The sequence below is a fragment of the Pseudopodoces humilis genome, chromosome 10 (assembly GCF_049639895.1).
Source record: "Pseudopodoces humilis isolate 2021_Gansu_Grassland_sample_001 chromosome 10, ASM4963989v1, whole genome shotgun sequence".
Classification (NCBI taxonomy): Eukaryota; Metazoa; Chordata; class Aves; order Passeriformes; family Paridae; genus Pseudopodoces; species Pseudopodoces humilis.
In genome coordinates this window covers 9,359,857-9,383,482 of record NC_142209.1, presented here as the reverse complement: position 1 = coordinate 9,383,482, position 23,626 = coordinate 9,359,857, and the positions used below count along the sequence as shown (strand labels likewise).

Genomic DNA, 23,626 nt, shown 5'->3' with positions numbered 1-23,626 from the left:
CCTGCTCTGGGAAAATAAGGACTAAGATAGTCCAGGTTAACTCTGATCCTAGGGTTGAACAAGCCATTTGCAAGAGAAATTCACTACCACAGACAAATGGATGGCATGGCCTCTCCTCTGGTATGTGAAATTTCTGAATTTAGTCTCCAGTTTTCCAGTCCATACTCTTTCCATTCCTGTTCCAAGCATGTCTCTCTGTACAGTTCCATTCATGATAACCTTCAAATTAATTTGATACCTTAAAGAAGAACTTTTTGCAAAAAATTGGGGTGAAGAAAAACCTTGTAACTTGCTAAAATGGAGTCACACATCTAAATGTCATTTTCAAATTAAAATAATCATAACAGGGATTTGGTTTTTTTTGCAGTAGTTACTTATTAGAGAAACCTTACCCATTCTGAGCCAGTATGTAAAAGAAGTTACCCCACTGCTTAATACCTGCAGAGCTGGGGGTTTACCATGGTCAGATACATTAGCTAACTTTATTTCTATGTCTATATTGCTTTTAATTTCTACATGTGAAAAAAGGCCTTAACTTCATCTGTTTAGGTGGATTCTATTGATCAAAACCCCCTGATGTTCCAGTGGTGTCCCCTGGTTTATCAGCCCACAACTCCTGCCAAAGTTTCCAGTATAAGGTAGCCCTTTGGCAGTTGCACTGAACTGGTAACAAGAGTTGCCAGAAGGCTCTACAGTCTGGTCCCATCAAAATCAACTGCTTATTTAGTAATTAATGGCTGAATAGTTAAATTAATTTGGAAAATCATCTGGCTGATCTGGGAAAAAGTATCTGAAAAGCTCTGTCCCCTGTCATCTCAGAGTCTGTTCAGTGCATGTCTGCTGATGATGATAGACTGAAATAATTGTAGCTAGTGATTCCAAAAATAAAAGGATTGAGTAGCATTTTTAGTAACATCAGTGCTGCTGAAATAGTGGAAAAGTGGCTTTCTGTCACTGACCATACTGTGTACTTTGCATAACGTAAGGGAGTGGTCACTGAAAATGCAGTTTGAAATTAAAAGTCCCATATCAGTGCTTCAGGCTTTTCTGGCAAGTCCTTGCTGGTGCTTTCACCATAGATGGGTCTGTCTGTGAACCTCTGGGACGTTTCAAAGTGCCCTGGGGCTGCTCACGTGTGTAGCTGCTCATCTCAGTGCTCCATCTGTGTCTCAGATGCCCTGGCTGTGGGTCTGGGGCATCCTAAGGGACTAGACCACCACACTCTAATATCACTTGTCAGCTTCATACCACACTTCCCTTCCCCACGTTAACTGGTTAACACCTGGCCGCTGAGCTGAATGCTTGGGAGATAGCAATACACTGTTTTTTGGTGTGTTTGTCACACGGTTGTTGCAGAATACCAAGCAAGAGATGCTCTTTGGCCTAGAGCTTCAAAAGCAGAAGAGGAAAGCTCTGGAAAGGAATGGACAGAGCAAGAAAAACTTCATTTTGTCTTGGCACAAAAGAAGTGCCACAGGACACCTGGAAGCTTGTGAAGACAAACAAGTTCCTAATTTTTTGCTGAAAACCTTTGTTATGCAACACTCCCTGCCCCCATACATTGTAATTGCCTCTCAAAAATAATTCTTGCCAATAAATAACACACGGTGATCACAGCTATTTCTGAATGTAACTTCAGCACTGCTTATGAAAAGTTAAATATATGCAAGGTAGATGAAGGAGGGTTAATTAACTGGCTGGGCAATACCTTAGAGATTCTCATTACAGTTTGAGGCTGGACTGAAAGGCCTCCTGAGGACTCTTCCAACCTGAATTATCTTATAAGCCTGTTTAGAAGGTAACTGGTGACATAGTTTTAATAGTTTTAATTAAGAATAGTTTTAATTAAGAATAGTTTTAAGAGCCCCTAATATAGAGGAGCTGCCAGTAAAAGCTGCATCCTTGGTGGTAATGGATGCTGATGGCAAGATGATACCAAAAAAATGAGGTTTGCTACCATGGGAAGGCCTATCTGCTTCTCACTAAGTTGGGTTTTTTTGGATGTTCTATTTAAATACCTTTGGATGTCAGCCAGAGCAAGATAGGTTTATTTTGGCAAAAAATTTAAAAAAGGAAAGAAAAAACATGGTTGAATATAGTTTTCAGATGGGCTTCATTTGCAAAGACAGGAGAAAATGCAGGCAAAAAATCTTTGTCTTTTTCCAAAATCAAGTCTTATGGCTTTTCACTGGTGGCTTCACATGAAAATTTCTTATTTTTTTTAGAGTTATTTCAATTATTAAATTTAAATTACTTAGAATATTTAGATTGCATAATATAAATCACTGAATAGAGTGACATTTCATTGTAGCTCTGGGTTTTGCTTTCCATTTGGTTATGGAAATAGATTGATTGCTCTGCTTTGGTTCCTTGTTTCACTTTCTGAATATGAAGGGCCCAGTTCAGAAGTTAGAGCTCAGAGGCATTTAGCAACCCAGTGTATGTTTGTTTATCTTTAAGCAAGCCATCTCCCACGTGGTTATTTTACAAGAGGGAACATTAGGGATTTGCTGTAATGAACACTTCCACGTGTGTCAAGTGTCAAAGGCAAGTGGAAGAGCATGAGTGAGCCCAGCCAGGCCGCCGCCTCTGCCTGCTTCCCTGGGTGCTGCTGTGCGGGTGGCGCTGGGGAGGTGTTCCTGGAGATGTTCCTCAAGGTCCTTCTGGAGGTGTTCCTGGAAGTGTTCCTGGATGTGCTCCTGGAGGTGTTTCTGGAGGTTTTCCTGGAAGTGTTCCTGGATGTGCTCCTGGAGGTGTTCCTGGAGGTGTTTGGGAGGTGCTCCTGGAGGTGTTCGGGAGGTGTTCCTGGGAGCTGTTCCTGGGAGGTGTTCCTGGAGGTGCTCCTGGAGGTCCTCCTGGAGGTGTTCCTGGAGGTGCTCCTGGAGCTGTTCCTGGAGGTGCTCCTGGAGGTGCTCCTGGAGGTGCCTGTGGGCTGGGCGACCTGTGACAGGCTCAGCAGGAAGGAGCTGCCCACGTCTGTGCCTGGGCAGAAAGGATGAAACCGCCTTCATTTCAGCACTCACTCAGAATATGCCTGGTTCTGGATGTGTCTCCAGACAGAGACATCAACGCAGGCTTTAAAACACCAGGATTGACAAACCCCGGAGATTTCCCTTCCCTGCCACTTTTGGGGCTTTCTGGGAATTCTGCAGCTGCTCGTGGGCACTGCAGCTTTTGCCAGCAAAGTCTCTGGATCCTGAGTCCTGACACCACTCGCAGGGTTATCAATTCATTCCCGGTAAGATTTACTGCCTCCAAATTAAAAACATTTGCTGTGGAAACAATTGGCTTTAGTAGTCCTAATCTGTGTCAGAATTACTTTGAAAGGTTTGGGGGCGTATAGGGACAACAGTGAGCAGCCAGAGAAAAGCCATTTACTTGATTAAAAGGTCCATAGATATGTTGAGTTTATTTCACAGAGGATTTACAGCCATCTTATTGGAACTTTTGCAGGCTGAATTCAAATAAGAATCTGAGTAGTTCAAGGAGGCATCCAGTCAGGCACACGCAAATCTGTTATTATGAGATGGATTGATAACCCCAGGCTGTGAGGCTACAGTTTATTCTCAACAGCAATAAAGTGGCCATAAATCTACAGATTGACTGTATAAAAGTACATTAAATAAAAGTACATTAAATGAGTGGCATGTGAAGTCCCTTTTTCTGTGATTTTTCACTTTAGCAAACTGTGACCTATTGCTCTCCCTCACATCAGCTGCAAAATGTACCTGCTCTGTTTGTGCTAAACACCAGCTACCATGTCCCAAGAGCTGTTGGGCTGTTGTGTAGTAGTAGTAGTAGTAGTAGTAGTAGTAGTAGTAGTAGTAGTAGTAGTAGTAGTAGTAGTAGTAGTAATAATCTGGTTAGGGCTCATTTAAGGAGCACAGGCTTATGTCAAGCCAACCACTTCATAGGTCATTGGAAAAGGCAAACTATTTTTAAGATTCTGTAAACACTACCTATTTTCTTTAACTGCTTTATTCTTTAGTGGTTTATCCTGGTTTCCTGCTTCATGCTGTTGTCCATGTGGCCACTGATTTTTGAGTGTGTCTATACACAGTTATTTTTCAGGTCCTTGAATAGTTTACTCCTTGCTGCTTTGCTATCTGTGGCAACAAAGGAAGCAGCACTTAGTGCACTTTAGCTGATTTTCCACTGTTTATCATCAGTGAGACCACCAAATCCTTTTCCTTCTACACACCTCAGAACTCATCAGTTCATCTTGTGGGCTTCAAAAATGGCAGTTGCATTGTGTAGACGTTCCTCTTGTCCCCCAAAGTGATTTCTGAAATGTGCAGTATTTGCTGTACTGTAAACCTGATGCCTAACAAGTTTCAGGTTTAAGTGTTTGAATTCTCTCAGATTGAGAAGCAGAAAGTAGGAGATTAAAACAGACATAGGAAGACTGCTGCAGGGCTTTTATCTAGTTTTGCTCCTTTTATGAGTAAGAAAAAGGACAGTTCGTAGGACTGGATTCAGCTGTGGAGTCTTGAACGTGTGAAGAAGGTCTCAGTGGCCTGAAGGTGCCACAAATTGGCTCTGGTGCCTTCTGTATTCAAGGCAACACCCCAAGGTAGCATCACTGCTTTTTTCTCCACATTTTAGGAACTCCTTCCACTGACCCCATGTTCACTTGGAGGAGGCTATCCTGTTGTCCCTCATGTCCCTCTGTAGCCCTCTGAAAATATCTCTGAATTACATCAAGAGCTGTAGATCCTCTTGAACTTCCAGCATTCTACTGCTTTTTCTGCCATCAGCCTCTGAGTTATTTTCCTGATAGCTGCAGGGAAATACAACCCCACTTCCTAGAGTGACTGAATGCGACTCTCAGTCCTGTACCTGCCCCAGTGGACATTGCTGAAGAAACGCTTAGGTGACTAATTCTGATGTGTGCAGAATATCCATGGTATTTAGGCAGTTCATCTTGAAGAAGAAAGATTTTAAGTAATCTTTTAGATTTCTATTTTTGTTTTCTTGTGGGTGTTGTCTGAATATTTTCTTGAAATGTCTCTGAAGAAATTATGTTCACTACAATCTCTTTATAATATATGCTTTTTATGTAATGTCGTTTGAATAATTTGTCTTAGTTGACACCTGACAGTTTTAATTGATTCCTTCCTTAAAAATGCCAACTTTTAGTTTTCTGACAGTTCTTAAAATTAAGAAAAAAGCATAGAGAGAATTCATGTTAGCTGCTATAATGATAAATTGGTCATCTGGCTTGACCAGTTATAGATCAGAAAAGTGCAGTCTTTAATATGAAGGAAGAATTATGTCTGTGGCAGTCTGTGAGAAAATGAAGAAGATGGAGATGATTGAAGTCTAGGATTTAGCTGGGCTTGCAAAGAAAGCACCTCATTAAGAAATTCTGACAGCCTCCCTCCTGGCACGTGAAGTTGCACTGTTGTGACACTACAGAAGTTAATGAGGAAGTTTGTTCTAATTATAGCGGAGCAAGAAATTGGAGATTGGAGATGGAGCTCTCTGAAGCGTTGCAACTAAATTGTAAAGCAGGCTTCAGTGAAACAAAGGTGTTGTTCACATTAGTCTTGATCTCCCAGTCAGGTAGCTTACCCAGACCTCCTCCTCCCCACACTGGGCTGCAGGACCATTCCCTGTTTAAAGGAATGCTTTAAACATTGCTGTTTAAACAAGGCTGTGTTTAAATAAGAATGATTTGCCCCCTCCTCAGTGCTGGTACATGCAGCAATGTGTGGCTCAGGTGGCCTTCTATTGGCAGTATTAGCTTTTTGGCCAAGAAGCTTTTCGGAAGGCTCGGAAATTAACCTCTAAAGGAATTAACCTTTAAAGAACAGGCTACCTCCAATAATTTGTTTAACTACTTGCAGTATTGATACCTGGTTTATATTTAATGCAAGCAGTCCAGATATGAAAACAGAGTTTAGTATGTCTGGGATGGTCTGTCTTAGGCAGAAGGAGCAATAGTCCTGGTTTTGGCCACCGTACTGTGCATGGGCTCAGCCATAGACCCAAAAGAGCCAGAAGTACATAAGCAGCCCCTTAAAATCTGCATCAGATGTTTTGCTGGACCCGTATCTCACAGATTGTTGAATGCCTTTTAGGCAGCAGAGTGTTGGTTGCACAAAGAGAAGTGATTTGGGTGGCAGTTTGGGAGGGCAGCTCTCATTAAGCTGTGGGCTTTGAGAAGGCTCCTTGATAGCGCTTCTGCAGCAACTGCCAGTGCTAATTCTGTAAGTGCTCCAGCTCTTTTTAAGATCATCCGAGTGGTGCAGCACAGATTAAATGTGCAGCTCCAATGTGTTGTCATGAGATGCCTTTTAAAATTCTATCGACAGCCTCTGGTGTAGGAACTTCACCATCTGCTGCAATCTGAAAGGATAAGAGGGAAAAAAACTATAGCTGGTGCAAATCCAGGCAAACCATGCTGAGGAGGAGTTTGTCCCATAGCTGCTATATCACAGACTAGACAAATGTTTTAGTAAAGGTGTCAGTCTCTGGGGTGCAACATCCTTTTCCAGTTTGGGAAATGCTTTGGGGCATAATACAGAATTATTTTTGTGCATGGCTGCCAGCACAGTGTATCAGGTGGTGTTTCTTCACAGGGGATAACTGCTTTGCAGCTTTGAGACAACAGATTCCGTATGAGGATATCTTGATGGTGGATAAAAGCCTCATGAGACAAGCATTTTGTAGGAAGAAATGGGAGAGATTTAAACTCAAGACTATCAAGACTGAAAACACACTGACTTTCTGTTTTTCCCTGCATGTGGCCAGGTTGAGTTTACTGCATCCCTGTAGCTGCCACAGTAGAAATGGCACCTGGAGAGGCATTTGGAAGAACACGCAGGCTTTTTGAGGAAGTCTACTGTCATGGGAGAGTGAGGTGGGTGTGAAGGGGTTAGGTTAAACCCCCAAACAGGAGAAGAGTAAGAAAAGATGCTGCAGTGCTGAAGATGAGGGCAGGACAGCTTCCAAGGAAAAGAGATGGAGAGAGGTCCAGTAGACAGAGTGAAACAGTTAAAATTATGAGAAAGAAGAATGGATTTCAAAACTGCTTTCTTCATTGATTGCACAGGTGTTGGTCAGACCAGCATGTGCAGGATGATGTTGTGACACTCAGGATGGGTCTGATGGTAATGACAGCATTTGGAGAAGACAATAGGGAAGGAAAGGGTAATGTAGGCTATCGGCAGCTAAGTCAAGGAAGCAACTAAACCATTCCTACCGCAAACCTCTGCTTTTCTGATTTTTTTCCATGTATTTTTTATCTGTCATTCTAGATTCCAATCACTTCTGTACAAGGAAAAAATAACAAAATGAGAGATTTTGCTGAGTTATTTGCAACGTGGAAGTACTGTCTGAGTGAATACCTGCTTGTTGTTTCTCCTCACCAACGTGTTTCCTTGCACATTGTTTTCATCAGACATGATTTGCCTGTGTTAGGAACTATCAGCCTCAATTAACCTTAATGGAATTGCACAATCAGACTTGTGCACAATGTGGAGTTGCTCAAAACTCCACTTTTCAGTACATGATAGTTGGGGTTAAAGATCTCTTAATCAGTGATGTTAGTGGTAGGTGTTATTTTATTTCTGTAATTATTAGGTCTTTGAGAACAGCTCCAAGGACCTATCAAAGTCCAGCATCACAAAGGATGCAGCCACCTCCTGTGGGCTGTGGTCCCTGCCTGTGACCATGGGTAGCAGGCTCTGGTCCTCTTGCCCCAAGGTCCTGGTTGTCTTGCACAGGTGCAATCTGTGCTGAAACTCAGTGTTGAAATTCAGTCCTGCCTCTCCCTGCTTTCTGTGGGAATGAGAAACTGCTCTGTCCAGTGATGCATAAAAAACAGGTGGGTCAGCTGTTTATGGCATAGCACAGACTGTTACAGTTCTCGTCCAATTTTGTAATTGCCAGGCACTTTCCATCCCTTCTTCTCTGCTAATAAGCAAAGCAAATGATCTCAAAACTGTTCCATGAAATTCTTCTCCGTTCTTGGTGCTGAGCGCCTGCAAACCAGCCATGTGCTGATACCTAGCATAACAGGATGCTGTCAAGTGGTGATGAAGTAAGGAGCACTGTGACTGTTTCACACTGTCAGACAGCAAGGTATCAAGTCAGCAGCGAGCCTTTGCTGGGAGCAGCACTTCGATTGCAGCCATCTCCTGCTTCCAACTGTAAATATTAATAGTATAAGATAGACCTTTATTGGCTACATAATACTTGCCTTAGCACACTATGTGACACTGTCACGTTACTTCACTAATTATATTCCTAAATAAAAAACTTTCAGTGTGCTTTTCTCCTACTGGTTGTTTTTTTTTCTAGTAGAAAGTTGATTTGAGACAACAAAAATCATTATGGTTTAGCTTCAGGACAGATTTTTGAAGAGGTGCATGTAAACAAAAAAAATTTAAAAACTGCTATATTAATAATTATTCAGAGTTGATTTAGACTTTTCATTTGTTAGCAGTTGGTTGTTTTTTTTGTTTTTTTTTTTTTAAAGTGTGCTTTCGGCTTGTTCATAGAACTGTGTGAGTGTGTGTCTACCTCTGAATCTTATCACTGTCCTCAGGGATTCTTGGATCAAGTACTGCATACCTAATATAGGGTCTATCATTGTACCATTAATATCATTGTATTAATATCGCTGGCATTCAGCAGGTTTGCATCCGAATGTGAGCTGGATGAAGCCAACTCTGATAATTGCCTTTTGGGTATTGCTGAAGATAGAAATGATTTAGAAAGTCTCTTTCTGTGTTATAGCCAACACAGCACACGAGAGAAAGATCTCTGAAAATGCAGTAGAAATTTCTTTTAACTTTTTACTCCATGCTTTTACCTTACTGCCACCTAAAGATAACTAACAGAAAATACGTTTTACTTCAGATTAGAGTGTTTTACCCTGATATGCTGGAAAGGAATGGCAACCCTATCAATGTCTTTCTTTTAAGAAGTATTCCTACACTTTCAGGTTTTCTTGAAGATCAAAGTTCTTGGAAATAGGAAAGAAATCTGCCGACTCAGCTCACTGAATTTACCTCTGGTCCTCCAAGGCAAGGCATACTCACTCTGAGGCCAACTCACCCTTTTTCTGGCCAGGTCTGTTTAACTCAGGTGATTAACTCAGATCTCCTCAACATAGGCTGAAAGTAGCATTTTCTACAGTGGTCAGGTCACCTTTATCTGCAGGTGTAAGGTATTTCTGATCCAGCCCCTCTTTGATTCCACCTTTCTCAGATATGAGAGTGTCTGCTGTTGAGCAGGCAGCCTGAGTGGTTCCTCCTTCTCAGCACCATCCTTGATGCCTTATTTCTTATGCAGTGGTTTTCAGTCAGAGAATGCCTTTAGAGCAGCTTTTGGTCAAAGAGGGGAACTGAGGCATGAAATAGAAACACAATTAGCCCATGACCAGTTAGGCAACCCATGGTGGAAATGGTGATTGAATTTAATCTCTTCCTTCTGCCTAAACTCTGCCTGTCAGTCACACCAGGGCAACACAGCCCTGCCCAGCTCTAATACTGCCCCTGACAGTGGCACTGGCGAGGTCTGGCTCAGGGGGTGCCCTCCAGGTTTTGCCTTGCTGGGTGTTTGTACAGTTGCTAGTGCAGTGGTGCAGGAAGCACTGAGCAAGAGAACTTGGGCTGACAGGTGGTTTTTCATGGACCTGTTGCCATCAGACGTTTTTATTGTATGAGATATTTTTTTTGGAGTGAAGTATGGCATTCTCTGTTGTTCAAACTGCACTATTGCATTTACACTGGTAATAAATCCCTCATATGTACCTACTACAGGTTTACAGTCTGCACTTAGACTAAACTCACATTTCTGCATCAACTGACCTGTTGTTATTTACTGGCTGAGCACCAGGACAGATGCTCTTTCCCAGGATGGACAGGCAGTGACTCCTCTCAGGCAAATACCCTTGAGTGCAGTCCTCACTTCTCTGTTCCTGAGGCTCAGCTCCCTGCCCTTTGGGACTATTACAGACTCAAGCCTGCTTTGGTTTTATATATTTTCAGATATTGGAAGGATCTGGCTCTGCCAGCCTCATTTTTGGTAACTGCCTGAAACCAATGATGACCTATTTTGTTAAAAGTACCTGGATGTGGTCATGTTGTAGTGTTTGGAGATTGTTCATCCTCTGTCAGAGTTTCACTCTGAAGTCTCACAGACATGACATTTTGCTTGCTGGCTGTCAGTATTTTCATACCACAAATAAGCCATTTCATTCAAATAAAAATGTGATTTCCAAAATGCTTTTTTTTTGTATGGCTCTGAGTAACTCTTCTGATTGATACTTGCATCCTTCCTTAAAATATTCCCAAACTCATATGTATTAGCAAAGTAATCAGAAAATCAGATAAGTTATATATATTTTGGCAGAAGTTTCATACATTAGTGTTTTCTCCTGGAAGAATACTTCGGCTTCTTCCTTCATCAGTAGTTTTGGGAGAGGACGGAAAGAAATGATCAGAAGCTAGAAATCTTTGACTCTAAACTTTCTGGAAGTGAAATAAGTTGTTTCAGGTTTCTGGGTCCAGGCCAGTTGCAGTCTGAGCATCCTGTGTTTTCCTCCAAGGCAGAGTGGGTAGCTGATACTGAATGGAAATTTAGCTTTCCTGCCCACTCGATCTAGAGAACTTCACTGTTTTAGAGATTATTGCTTAGCAGCAGGTTCTACCAATAATGCCTTAGTAGTTTTAAACTACTGTTTAAAGCATCCCAGGGTAGACTGTTGTCTCTCTCTCTCTGTCCAGTTCCTAGTGAAGAACTAGATAATAACACTTGGGCACCCTACAGAGGTGCCCCAAGCATTCACTTGAATAATGAAGTAATTTTTCCTGTGTTCAGATATGGCCTAAGTGACTGTTTGTCTTTTACAGATACATTATTTACTTATGTGTTTCCTTATTTGTGTAATTTCATTTCCCTCAGTATCACTTTGTGCCTCCAGAATCTCCTTCAGAACCACATTTTTATTCCAGAAATGGCAACACCGGCAGCACTGAGGGAGTTTTCAGAATCATCATTCCCCAGACAGATCCACAGCTACCACTGGGGTTCCATTGACAGTATCATCTACTGAAAGGACAGGGAAAAATTTGGGTGGGATAATAACTTCCAAACCTGTGGAAAGTGACAGAAGACACTACCTTCACTACCTTTACTATTGGCATTAGGTCTGCCTTGAAGGATGTTACATTTTCATATGTACAGAAACCAAGCATTTTCTTTTAGCCTGACTGATGTTTGTATTTGATTAAAGGAAACAATAAAATAAGAAAGGATCAAGTACAATTTTCCATGAGACACAGCATGATTCTCGTGTGCAATATTCTGATTAGTTCACAAAATGGTAACATTTGGGATAAAAAAAGGCAACAGTGACATCCCTGTATAAACTCTGTGCCTATGCTGCCATTTCACTGAGGGATTAGAGTGAGCCTAGATAAAACTAGACATATGCATTAGCATTGGTGAATACAAAGTGAAATTAGCCTTGCAGAAGAGGTGGTGTTGCCAGACCCCCTCAGAGCTTAGTCTCTAGTTTGTCATTGATTTTAATTGGGAGCAGGTTTGGGTTTTCCTTTGGAGTTTATTTTGGCTTGGGTTAGGGGGTTTTTTGGGTGTTCAGTTTTTTGTGTGTGTGTACTTTTGTTTTATGTTGTTGGGGGGGTTTTGGTTGGTTGGTTGGTTGTGGTTTCTAGTGTTTTTTTGTTGGTGGTGTTCCAAGATTATCAGCTTTCAGGTGTCAGGCAGGCTCTGTTCACACTATGCATCCTGTTCCTGCATAACTGATACAAATTCAACAGGGGAGAAAATGTCGTGTTACAGGGTGATTAGGGAAGCAACTGCACCTTTAAATCACTCACAAATGGTTACTGCTTGGAGAAGAGGGAACAGAGGGTCCTGTCCCTTTGGAGATAAGAGGACAGCTTGTGATGCTTCCCCAGACAGAAAGAGAAGTATTTTCATTTATTTCTGTAATGGATAAATTAGACCCCAAAGTATTAATGTGTTTGAGAATCCCCAGAATCCCTACCCTACCATTTCACAGGGACTACCAACAATCAAAGCTGTCTCTACAGGTGCAAAATCTGTTCCCTCTAAATAGAATGTACAAAGATAGGTAAAGCTGCTGATTTCTTTGTCCTTTGAATTACAGTAGTATCACATTTTTTACTTCAGTGCTTGTATTTTTTTGGAAAACATCTAATTTGTTCTACCAAATCTGATTTGAATACATTTAAGGATTGTTGTGTTTGCTGCACATTTAGATTGGTAGAATGTTCCGATACTTGTGTAACAAGCTCTGCTTCTCATTTAAATAGTTCTATCAAAATAGATAAACATTCTTGATCATTTGAAACAAAAATATTTTTTAGATTCTCAGGAACAGGAATTATTTTTATTCCTTTTCAGTGTGGTAATATTCCATAAGCCTAGTAAAGTGTGTAATTTTTTTCAGATGTTATTAGGAATGGAGTTTCATATCAAGAAATGAAAAATAGAAGAGAACATTAGGTCTCATGAAGCATAAAAAAAAAAAAGGCATAAAATTTAGTATCTGAACAGTGCAGGCACGGAGTGCATGAATGTGTTATAAAGTGAACAATGACTGAAGTAAATACCCAGGTGATGTGGATGTGGGTCCACAGGGAAAACATCAGAAGATGAGAATAGGGAAGACAATGCCATTGCAACAGAAAGGATGGTGTACAGACAAAACATGTTAGTCTGAATACTAAAGTGTTATGTGAACACCGTGCTTGAGCTGATTCCTGTACTGCAGAGTGTTATGCTGTCATATGTCATCTGGGCTCCCTTTTCTGCTTATATTTACCATGCACATTAAATATTCAACTGCTTTTCAATGATGCGTGCAGTAATCCTGGCCTTGTGAAGAGCTTTCTTGTCTTTCCCAGCTAGGACACATTTGATAACCTTATTGTCTTTGCATCGTAATGTTTTTGTACCTTATGTTGTGACACACATTAAATGTGTTTCCTGCAATATCCTTTAAGAATTTTTAGTTAAATCCTGTGTTTTGAATGCAAACTAATACAAAATAGCAAAGGGTATTAAGGCATTGTTCTGCTCTGAAAAACAACTGAAAAAATGGCATTGTGACATTTCCAATGACTTCCAAAGCAGAGCTGCTCATTTTATAAATCTAAAGATGTTTCTTCTTACCCCACATTCGACCTGGCAGTGGAATAAAGCTGAGCCCTCTCTAGCTCCTACCATCAATGGTAACGATTCTGCCATGGTGGGTGATCTGCAACCACACAAATTATGTGAAAACAAATAAACTCCAGCTTTTCCCCAGCTCAGTTACGCTGATTCTCCCAAGCTAATAAAAGTAAAAATTTACTTCAGTCATTGAAATAATTTTATTTCAATAGCCTACCATCAGACTGTAACAAGTTTACAGTTTAATGTGCTGTACAAATAGTTGCCCTGATGAGGGTTTTCTCAAGCCTAGTAAGATACTACAGAGAGTAAATCAGAAGTACCAGGAAATGCCCTTTATGCTTCCAGTAGCAGCCTTGCAGGATATAAGTTACATAGCCCAGAGTATTTCCTTCCCACAGCCTGCTCTCTTTCTAGGTCTTGGGAGTCTCAGGAAAGCTGACAGGTGAGAGTTGGCTTCTGCTCACTGATAGTTCTGCCGACCCAGGGCTTGCTCCATGCTTGGGCAAGAGTGCCAGCAGGAATGTTGTGGCACTCTGGATGCTGCAAGCTGAGTGCATCAGTTTTGAACAGGGATTCAGCAGTCCTCTCTCCACTGGTCCTCAAGAACTTGGGTTCAGTGTGATGTTCGAACATGCTAGTGAGTGGTTTTTTTAAACCCCTCTGATTTCCTGGGGTTGCATCTTTTGAGGCACCTCATCTGCAGTGGAAAAAGGACAGGGCACTTCAGAGAATGGTGTCATTTTGAAAATGTTGCACTGTCCATACCAGTCTTTTTCAACAGGCTGCTAGAGCTCTGGAGAAGACAAAAGTCACAGCAGGTACAAATGTGCTCCTCATTAAGACATCATCCTGATGCTCCCCAGGAGCTTGGCCTGACCTTGCTGCCTGGAGCCCTGGGCTGTTCTGTGACAGCATCTGAGGAGAGCCTGGAGCTGACCCCCATGCTGGGGGAGACCCTCTGCTCCTGCCCTGCAGGTTGTGACAGCTGGAATAAGCTTTTCATTGACCTTGGGCACCCACAGCTCCTCAGCTCATGCTGTGGACAAGCAGCAGGTGAGTGGCCTGTCTGAAACTCAGGCTGTCAGGACTTTTCCGTTGACTTACCCAGCTTTACTTGTTCATTTTACCACACTCCTGAGGCTGGCAGCTGAAAATCACTGTTTTAGTGTTGTCAACATTGGGCATTCAGTCTTAGGCTAAGAATGAAAATTATCATATTGCCTTAAAATATATTTTAATAAGAACTTTAATTATTTTTTTTGTAATTTTGTGGGGTTTTTTTGTTCCACTATTGCTCTCAATGTCTTCTCTTGGGAGGGCTAGCAATGTATCTGCCTATATGGAGGTTGAAATATGTGTATAGGAGCAGAAATACCAGATATCTAAGGGCAGAATTTTTCGGTTTGAAGATGCTTCCAATATAGCTACCCTAATTGTCCAATCTTTCTATTTTTTCCAATATTTCTACCCTAATCTCATAAATTAAAAAATTTCTGAAGTATGAAAGTGTCCTAACCATCTGCAGTAGGAAAGAGCATAAATTCAAGACAAGAACAAATCTATACTGATGGCAAAGAGAACAAAGTGCTTTCAAAGTTTTGCAATCTCAGGACAAATTGATGAGACTACTGGCTTAGAACTGGTGCAGAGTGGAAGCCTAACCTGCATGGGCTGTAATTGCCATTAGATCACTCTATAGGCCTGAAAAACAAAATACTGTTGATATTTCTGTGCACAAGGTGCAAGGTAGAAGTGTCCAAGAGCAAGGCATGCAGGTAAAGCCACAGTGAGATTGAGGGAAAACAGTCTAGTTGTTACATTCCTGATGTCCATGTCTTTTAGTCAAATTATAATTATCCATTAATAGCCTCATAAGTATGAATATGTAAATAGCTATGGAATGCATTATTCATGAATCACCAGGCATTAATTATTTTAATTAAGTATCATTTGCTACATTCATATTACTAACCCTTCCAGTTAATGAATACATTAGCTAATCACTGTAGAGCAGATTCAATCAAAATTCCCTGTGTCTGTGCTATGGAAGCCTGAGAGAGTTTTATTGAATTTAGATTCAATATTGAACATATCCAACATGCTTATCAGTGTATTTTTAATGACATTAAGTGTGAATCATAACCTCCAGTGCATGATGCTTGTCCTTGTGCCCAGGAGAATGGAATGGTACCAGCTGGAAGAGAACACAGAAGCAGCAGTGGTGCAGCATACGGCAGCAGCTCTGTGAACTAAGGAGTGCTTTAATTCTGGGACATGAAATCCACCTCCTCTTTCAAGTCTCGCATCACATGTACTTTCAAGTCACATGTACAATAGGAGAGGGGGTGTCTTTTGTGAGGGTCTGCTGTCCCAAAGGTGCTGCTGGTGGCAGTGTTCAAGGAACAATTTCAAAGCTCAGCTGGAGCTGTTTGCTAGGCGGTGCCTTTTGCCAGCAGCAGCAGGACACAGCCCTGGCAGGATGTGCTGCCAGTCTAATGGGGCTCAGGACACTCCTGAAACATGAAGTAAAACAACCCAACCCCAGCTTTTGTCTTTACTCCCTGGAGATCCATTTCAACTAATAGTAATCTCAGTAACACGGGAAGAAGATTTGTTGCAGCTTTTATCTCATTGCCTTTTTAGGGTTATAGTTCTTAGAACCAGGCCTTGTGGGTTTTGAAGTAGAAATTTTGAATAATTTATTGCAAACAAGAGTTTCATTGTTTTTAGGGAGAATTGCTAACTCAAGATATAAATATGTAAGTTCAAGTGCTGAAAGTTAATAGAAACAAGTAAAATAAACTCTTGGCTGAACTTTTGGCTGTCAAGACAGAAAAAATATTTGCAAAGAAAGAATGAAATCTTATTTCATCACTGTTAGTTTGAAGCAGATTTCTTCCTATTTTGGAGTTCACCAATATACTGTAGTCATGTGCAGTGAGTAAATGATTATTGGATATAGTTTCCTCAGTAATCTGGTAGGAAGAGAATCTAAATAAGCATACATAAGGATGTTTTCAAATTCACAAACACATGGGCTCTTCGTAGTTAAAATTGTCATAAGGTACTTCTGCAAAGAGGCCTTAGTCAGAGCCTGTTTTTTTTAAGGGCCAGAAGTAAGAACAGTGGTCAGGAAATCTGCCATTCCCTGTAGACACTTACTCAGTGAAATATCCCTTGTGCATTTTCCAAACACAGGAAAGAGTATGTTTTCATTCATCCCACAGCTGATGCAAATCCCTTTGCTCTCCCTTCCATTGTATCCATCACTGCTGTCTTCTCCCTCTTTTCAGAAATCTTAATTCTGCCTAAAGCCCAAACACTGTTACTTCTCATTACCCAGCTTTCTAAATGACAGTCACTGACATCTGAAAAAGAGTTTGAGTCTCAGCATCATAGATATTACCAACATGGAGCATCACAAGCCATACCTCCAAAAGCCTTGCTTTTTGGCTTTCTTTCATTTGCATACATTGTATCCCTCCTTTAATTCTGAGTGTATTGAGGTGATGATTTCCCAACCCCTTCTCAATGCCCAAATTAGTAGGAGTGTGTTTTGATTTTATTTTTCTTATAAATACTGATTTTCCACAAAAGCATGAACTTGGCAGGGAGTTTGTGTTCTTAATAAAAAAAAAAAATCAACTATCAAAATATTTGAAGTACAATTGCAACACTGGAGATGTATGAAGATCTTGCTATTGTATCTTAATATTAAACATGAATAACAGCCTTTTCAGCCTCTTGAATTCTAAAAAATCTTAGCAATTGGATGTTTTTATGAAAAGATTAGTACCCAGTGTCATTATTCATCCAGCTGTTTTTTCATACTTGCTTCTATACCTGTTTCCTTTTATTTGTCTAACACCTGCATCTCTCAAAAAAATACAGAACATTATTTAAATTAATCTGGGATTTGTTTACTTATTTTTTTTTACTTTTAAAACTAGAAATATCATGTCTGCAGGACTACAGCTGGGACAGTTGGATTGCTGAAGAGCTTCAGTGGGAAGCGCCTGCCTGACCCTGCCCTTCCAGAACTACTGGAAAACCCCAGGATGAAGCAACCTTCGTTGGTGTGTGGTGTTCCTGTGTTCAGAAAGTGTAGCACACTGAAAGCAAATGAACAGAGCCATTAGCAGGAAATGAGGAGCAGACATAGAGACAAAGGCAGAAGGTTTATTTTGTGTATAAAGGTAGGAAATTTATGTACAGGTGCACAATGCAGTTGAGGATACAGAGGTACAAAGAGGAAGAGAGCAGCATTTCTGAGGCCAGGGGATGTTTCATGATGACAAGGCATTAGAGGAAGGAAAGAATTCAATTACAGGGGCGTGTTTTCAGTAATAGTGAACTGATGCCCTGCTAATAGTAGATTAATAACTTGCATATTGCTGTAAATTCATTTAAAACCTGTGTTTAATATTGCATGAACACTCATAGCAAGTGTCTTTTATTCAATATAAAGAGTATTATAATCTCTGTACAAATGGATTCATTTTGTTTTCACATTTTTGATTTAGGTCTAATGTCAGACATACCGTTACTACATTTATTGCTTTCTGCCTTTCTTCAACATTAAGACTGTGATGACATTTTTGCTTAATGTAGTATGTCCTGTAGTGCATATTCTATAAAGTACATAATGGTTCAATTTAGTTATGTGGAAACTGAACTAAAACCAGGGAGAAAATAAAACCAAACCAAACTTCATTATTTTCTTAATTATAGTTATTTAAGAGAAAATAAAAAGGTTGAACAGCTTTAGTTAGGAGCAGCACTTCTTTTTTTTCATTTGAATTTTTAAAATTTCTTCTTTGTCTTTAGTTGGCATTCTGAAATAGGATAGCTTTCATTTCAAGCTATTTGTGATTAATTTTTAGTTTTTCATTTCAATAATACTGAACTGAGTAGTATTTTTAGCTACAATTAAATGAAAGCTATAGTTTGGAATGAAGCTCCCAACATAAGATGTTATTATTTTAAATTTCCCCACATGAAAGCAATTTTCAAAAACTGTATTTTCATTGGAATTAAAAAATCCAAAATGCAGTCTGGTTTTGGTTTTTTCTCTTTGCCTGTGTTCTGTAAATCCTGGTACTACATGATTGCCAGTAAGATAACTAAACCTATATCTGATAGTATATATAGCTTTGTTTCTGACACGGATACATTAACTTCATCTCCAGTGCATTCCTATCTAGTGTTTATTGATTGCTTATGAAGAAGAAAGGATTTTTTGTTTGCTAAATTTATATATATATATATATATATATAAATTATTTATAATTATTTTTAATAAGAGTTTAACAGAAAAAAGTTCCCTAATAATTTTTCAGGTATAATAAAGCCAGCAAAGAAATTATCCTTGTGTACAATTCTCATAGGTAAATACACTGTGATTAATTTTCATACTAAGGCTGATGCTAAGAACAGGAATATGTGAAAGGGATGAATCATAATTTTTTTTCCCCAAATGTGCAAAAGTTTCTTTAGATTTTTTCCTCTCCCATAAAATAGGAGTTTTTAACAGCAGGAATGTTGCTGCATTTGTGCCCCACAGACTTGGGGGCATTTATGAAAGGTGGAAAATAAGTCTTAATAGTCCTGATCCACTGTCTGATCCATATCCTGCTGTGGCAGAACAGAAACCTTAGCATTTCACTTAGACACATTTCAGGGTGTCCTAATGTCACTGGAGATTTAAAGGGGGAATTTGCTTTCCCTGAATGCACCAGGTCCAACCTGCAGCGAGTTAGGGAGGACTGATGAAGGATCAGGGTCAGGTTTGAAGTGGGGGAAACTGATATCAATGATTTGAAGGACTTCTCCAAAAGATAAATTGTTCCCTCTGGAGTCACAAAACCTCACAGTCTGGTGTCAGTCTTCCCTATAACTCTGCTACCTGCCATATAGCTGAATAACAAAACACCACCCTATATACACTTATTGTTTCAAATCCTTTCTCGAGGATATTATTCAAATGACGAAAAGGGATACAGAATCTTTGCAAATATAATTAATGAATGTCCAAATAAATTATTTCACCATTCATAAATGGGGTTTTTGACTTAAAGAATTATTAAAAACCCCAAAACTCCTCACTTTTTACAAATTTTTAGTATTTAACAATGTATTTCAGTTCTGTCTGCACTCTCAAAGGCAACTACAAAGATATTTTACTATAATATTTTTCCTAAATCTCCTGATGCTCAAAATTTTCAGGTCTCTTTTTGTCATTCTTTTAAGAATCCATGGACAGCTAACCCAATTACCTTGCTTGCTTCTTAAGAAGGAAAAATCCCATCTTTTTTTATCTGATGACACCGATTTACTAAAAAATGAAAGAGATTTACTTTAAGTTATAGAAATCTTTAAACAAACAACAAATCTGTGATTTTCAACTATGAGATACTTACTGGGCCTTTCTTTAAAGGGGAAATGTTGGTAAAGATTAAGATTTTTTTTTATCTCAATATAGTACTTTGGAGCCGTAGAGGCTACTGGAGCAGAGGATCGGGATTAATGATATCAGTGCAGGATTGACACTAATTCAAATGTGTGTGAGAGCCTCCTCAGCATGTTTTCAATTGCTAATCCAAACCATTACCTAATTATCCAAAAATATCCTGCATGATTTCACAGGTATGAGGCCTAACTGTCAAAGGAACAGCAATAGTGTGTGATGTAAAGAGAGTGACCACCTGTAAAATTTAATTTAAGATTAGAATTACTGAAGGCAGTGAATCTTTACCTCTTTGCAGTAGGGTCTGAATGCCACCTTCAGTAAATGCTACAGTTGTGTTGCCTGTTAGTTGTCCCACTGTCACCCACTGGCAGTGTCCATGTGGTGAAATGCTCTGGTGAAGGTGGGGTGTACTCTTTAATATGTTAGCATTTGTTCTAAACCTAAATTGTTTAACTAAACCAGATCTGAAGTGATTCATAGAAAAAACATTCAAAGAAATATTAAAAAAAAAAAATTAAAACTCTGATATTTGTATTGCTTTGCTAAGCTGGTTAGTCAAGGCATCTTCTGCTGCAGTAAAACACAAAAGTTTTAAGACTGCTCAATAGTCTTCCTGATCACCCCACTCGACTGCTGGCTCATCATCCATTCGTAGAATGAGATAGGAAAGAAGCTGAAAGAGATTCTGCCACAAGAGCAAAGAGACAAAAAAGGAGAGGTCGCTTACATCAATCTCACAGCGGTCTCCAGCAAAGTTCACGTCACACAGGCAGTGGAACTTGTTGAGGAGGTTCTGGCAGAGGCCCCCGTTCAGACATGGGTCAGAGCTGCACTCATCAATGTCCTTCTCACACCTGGAGGAAAGACTGCAAACAGTCAGCCTCTGAAACCAGGCATCAAATGCATCAAATAGGCACATTTTTAATTCAGAAACTTTGTGGGGTCAGGGAGAGGAAGACGGTTAATGGTGCCTAGCAAAATGTAATGCAAGATTTCAGAGCCAGCTCTCATGCAAGTCCTGCTGACAGCTTGCTTGTCCTTTTCATTGTTCCAGCAAGCTAAGGACACAATTTCCTTCTCAGTAATCTGGATATAAGTCAGACAAATGTGTGTTTTTCCCAGCTGAGTGCTCCTTTCTATGGGGGTTGGGGGGGGGGGGGGGGGTGGTTAACCTTTTTATTTCTTCCCTCTATTTGGGAAGAAATCCCAAATATCACAAATTATCCCGGCACAATTTCCTATCCAGTCTCTCTAAAACGGGCCCCAAAAAAGGTAAAAATGGTGCAGGAGAGACTTAAGAAGTCTTCTAACTTAAGAGTTCATAAGACTTGATATATATCATTAAACGTTTTTGAGCTAATTCTGGTGATACAGGAAATTTGAGTTATAATTTCTCAAGGCAGCCAATGGAAGGATGATGAGGGATGTGTAAGATTTTCTGAAAACTACTGATTTGGTGATTTTCTGCTCTGACAATGTGCCCTTTTAATTCCCTGCTCCCTTTTTTAAATTAATGCTAACAGTTAATCCTATTTTTCCAGGTAAAAATGCGGGTTTATACTTGGACAAGAATGTGAGAAATTCTCTCTCAGTTACAAGGAATTGCTTTTTTCAATCATATTCATAACCAAGCAATAAGATTTTAATCTTATATCAGAGAAGAGCATTTTTTATATTAAACACTTTTACTCTATTAATCTAAACTTCTTTCAATAGCTTCCTTAAATTATATTCATATATTTCAAAGAGCTAAGTTATTTATCCAATGTATAAATTATCCAATGTATAAGAATTATATAGCTATGAAATTGCCTATGCAAATTTAAATAAAAGCCAACAACCTCTCAAATCTTCCAGGGAATCAGGTATCTGAATCCGAGTTTCAGGAACACTTAAAAACCTGATTGACAAATTTTTTTGAGAGAGAGTGCTCTATCTTCTTTTATGGAGATTATTCTTTACACATTTCCCTTTCCACTTGCTATTGAGACCATGGGGCTTTTTTTTTATGTGATCCCAAGTGAATTGATTGGCATAGAATTTCTCTATACTGTGCTTTCTGAGGGCTGAATTATTGTCTTAAAGAAAGATGCCTGCTTCATTAGTCTAATACATAAATATACAAAAGGGTTTGGTTTTAATTTTCTTATTAACTGATATATTTGAATTTGTTCTGAAAAAAGAAAAAAAGAAAAATAAAAGAAGGGATGAAATGCTCTCATTTGATCTAGTGAGACCTCCAAGCTTGGAAGTGCTGCTGGTTTATAGTTTGGCAGCCTGGAACAGAGGCCAAATGGTCCATTTCAGAGCCTGGAGAGGAGTGCCTGGCTGCCACAGCCAGTCACGGTGCAGCTCCCTGGGCACAGGGCTGCTGCTTAATGTGAGAACCTTGGGAACCGTAAAAGAGAGATTGCCAACCAGCAGGATGGATGGAAGGAAGGAAGGAAGACTCGTTCCCAAAGCTGCAGTTAGCAAGTAGGCTGGCAGGGGAAGGGAGAAGGAAAATGTGCTTTCCTGCCACCCCAAAGTCCCAAGAAATATGCAGTGCAGAAGTGGCTATGAATACGCTTTAACTTCTTAAAATTTTATTGTATCCTTTCCCCCTTGTTGAATATTGTGAGGTGGTACACAGGCAACCTAGCTGTTAACAGTGGAATTCAAGTGTGTCTGCCAACTACACTGTGCATTGAGTGGGTGGAAATCTTCATTTCATGTCTTTTATAGCCTACTGTACTCCTTCCACAAAATCAGTGGCCTCGTAAGTTTTTTGAGAGAATGAAAACCTTTTGCTGGAAACTTCTCTGTTACAGCTTAGTCCTGTTGAACTTTTGGATATTATACTCTGACATAATGCTAGTTTCACCAGGAGTATGTACAGTTTTTCTTGTCTCTCTATCCAAAATGCCCTTACCTGTTCAGGCTATGACTGAGACAATGCCTTCCTAGGTTTCTGCAGCACCTGATGCCCTGAGGCTCTTGGCCCTCCCTGCTCCAGAGCTCTTTAAAGGACAGCATTAAGTGTGAATTGTGCTACAAGATACAGATTTCACTGTGAAGAAGGTCCCTCTGTTCCAGGCTAAACAATAACATGTGCTAAATATTCTTTAATCTCTTCTAAAAGTAATCATTCTGTTTTCACACTTCAGCATTCAGTAAGAAAACCTGGTATACCAAGCCACCAGGTATGCCACCTCTTACCATTCCTGTGATAGAATAGATTGTATATTCACAGTACAGACATGTGAAAATTAAACAGCTTTGCATATTCATGTGCCAGAGCATATAGCTGGTTTATGTATATGAGCAGGATACGCGTGTTTGTGTCGCCACCTATGGAAGGGCAACATTGTAACTTGTCATGAAAATTCTGCACAGAAGCCAAAAAAAGGCACAGAGAAGCATGTGTACAGCGCTGTTTAAGAAATAATATCATGGGCTGGATTACTGGTGCTGCATTGGACTAAACTGCATTGCTGCATTCATTTCTGACTTTTTTCTAAAACCACAATACTTGAGACCCTCAGAGTCACTCTAGCAAGGAACTGCTGCACTTAAACAGCTCCTTTGTCTGTATTTCTGCCAGAGAGCTGGCTGTTACCCTCTGGACCCTTTTGGAACAGCTTTTGGAAAAGGTGCTCCCAAAGATGTGCAGGACAAAGCCTCTCACCGTTCTCCCACAAACCCCGGCAGGCACATGCAGGTCAGCTCACTGCCAAGGTCAGTGCAGTTGCCATAGTTGAAACACGTGAGGTTCCTCTCTTCATTCCCACAAACTGTGTAAGGTAATCTTCGATATCTGGGCAAACAAGAAAGCAACAGCAGTTATTGGCACTGTCCTTGTTTCTGGATGTCATGTGCTCTCGCAGCTGGAGCAGAGGAGCAGGGTATTGCTCAAAGGAATGACCGCTGAAACTCAGATTTAAGACTCCCAGGACATGTTTTGCCTAACTTTTTTTAATTTGCTAAATATAATTTTTC

General features: G+C 40.0%; 1 protein-coding gene across 1 annotated transcript in view; it reads right to left on the bottom strand.

The window, feature by feature from the left end:
• Nucleotides 1-23,626, bottom strand: part of CRB1 (crumbs cell polarity complex component 1) — a 97,778-nt gene that overhangs the window by 2,329 nt on the left and 71,823 nt on the right. Inside the window, exons 10-11 of the mRNA XM_088060497.1 lie at nucleotides 23,316-23,444; nucleotides 20,376-20,502 (exon numbers count right to left, since the gene is read on the bottom strand). Coding sequence (XP_087916623.1) covers nucleotides 20,376-20,502; nucleotides 23,316-23,444 — 256 coding nt within the window. The remainder of the gene's footprint in view (nucleotides 1-20,375; nucleotides 20,503-23,315; nucleotides 23,445-23,626) is intronic.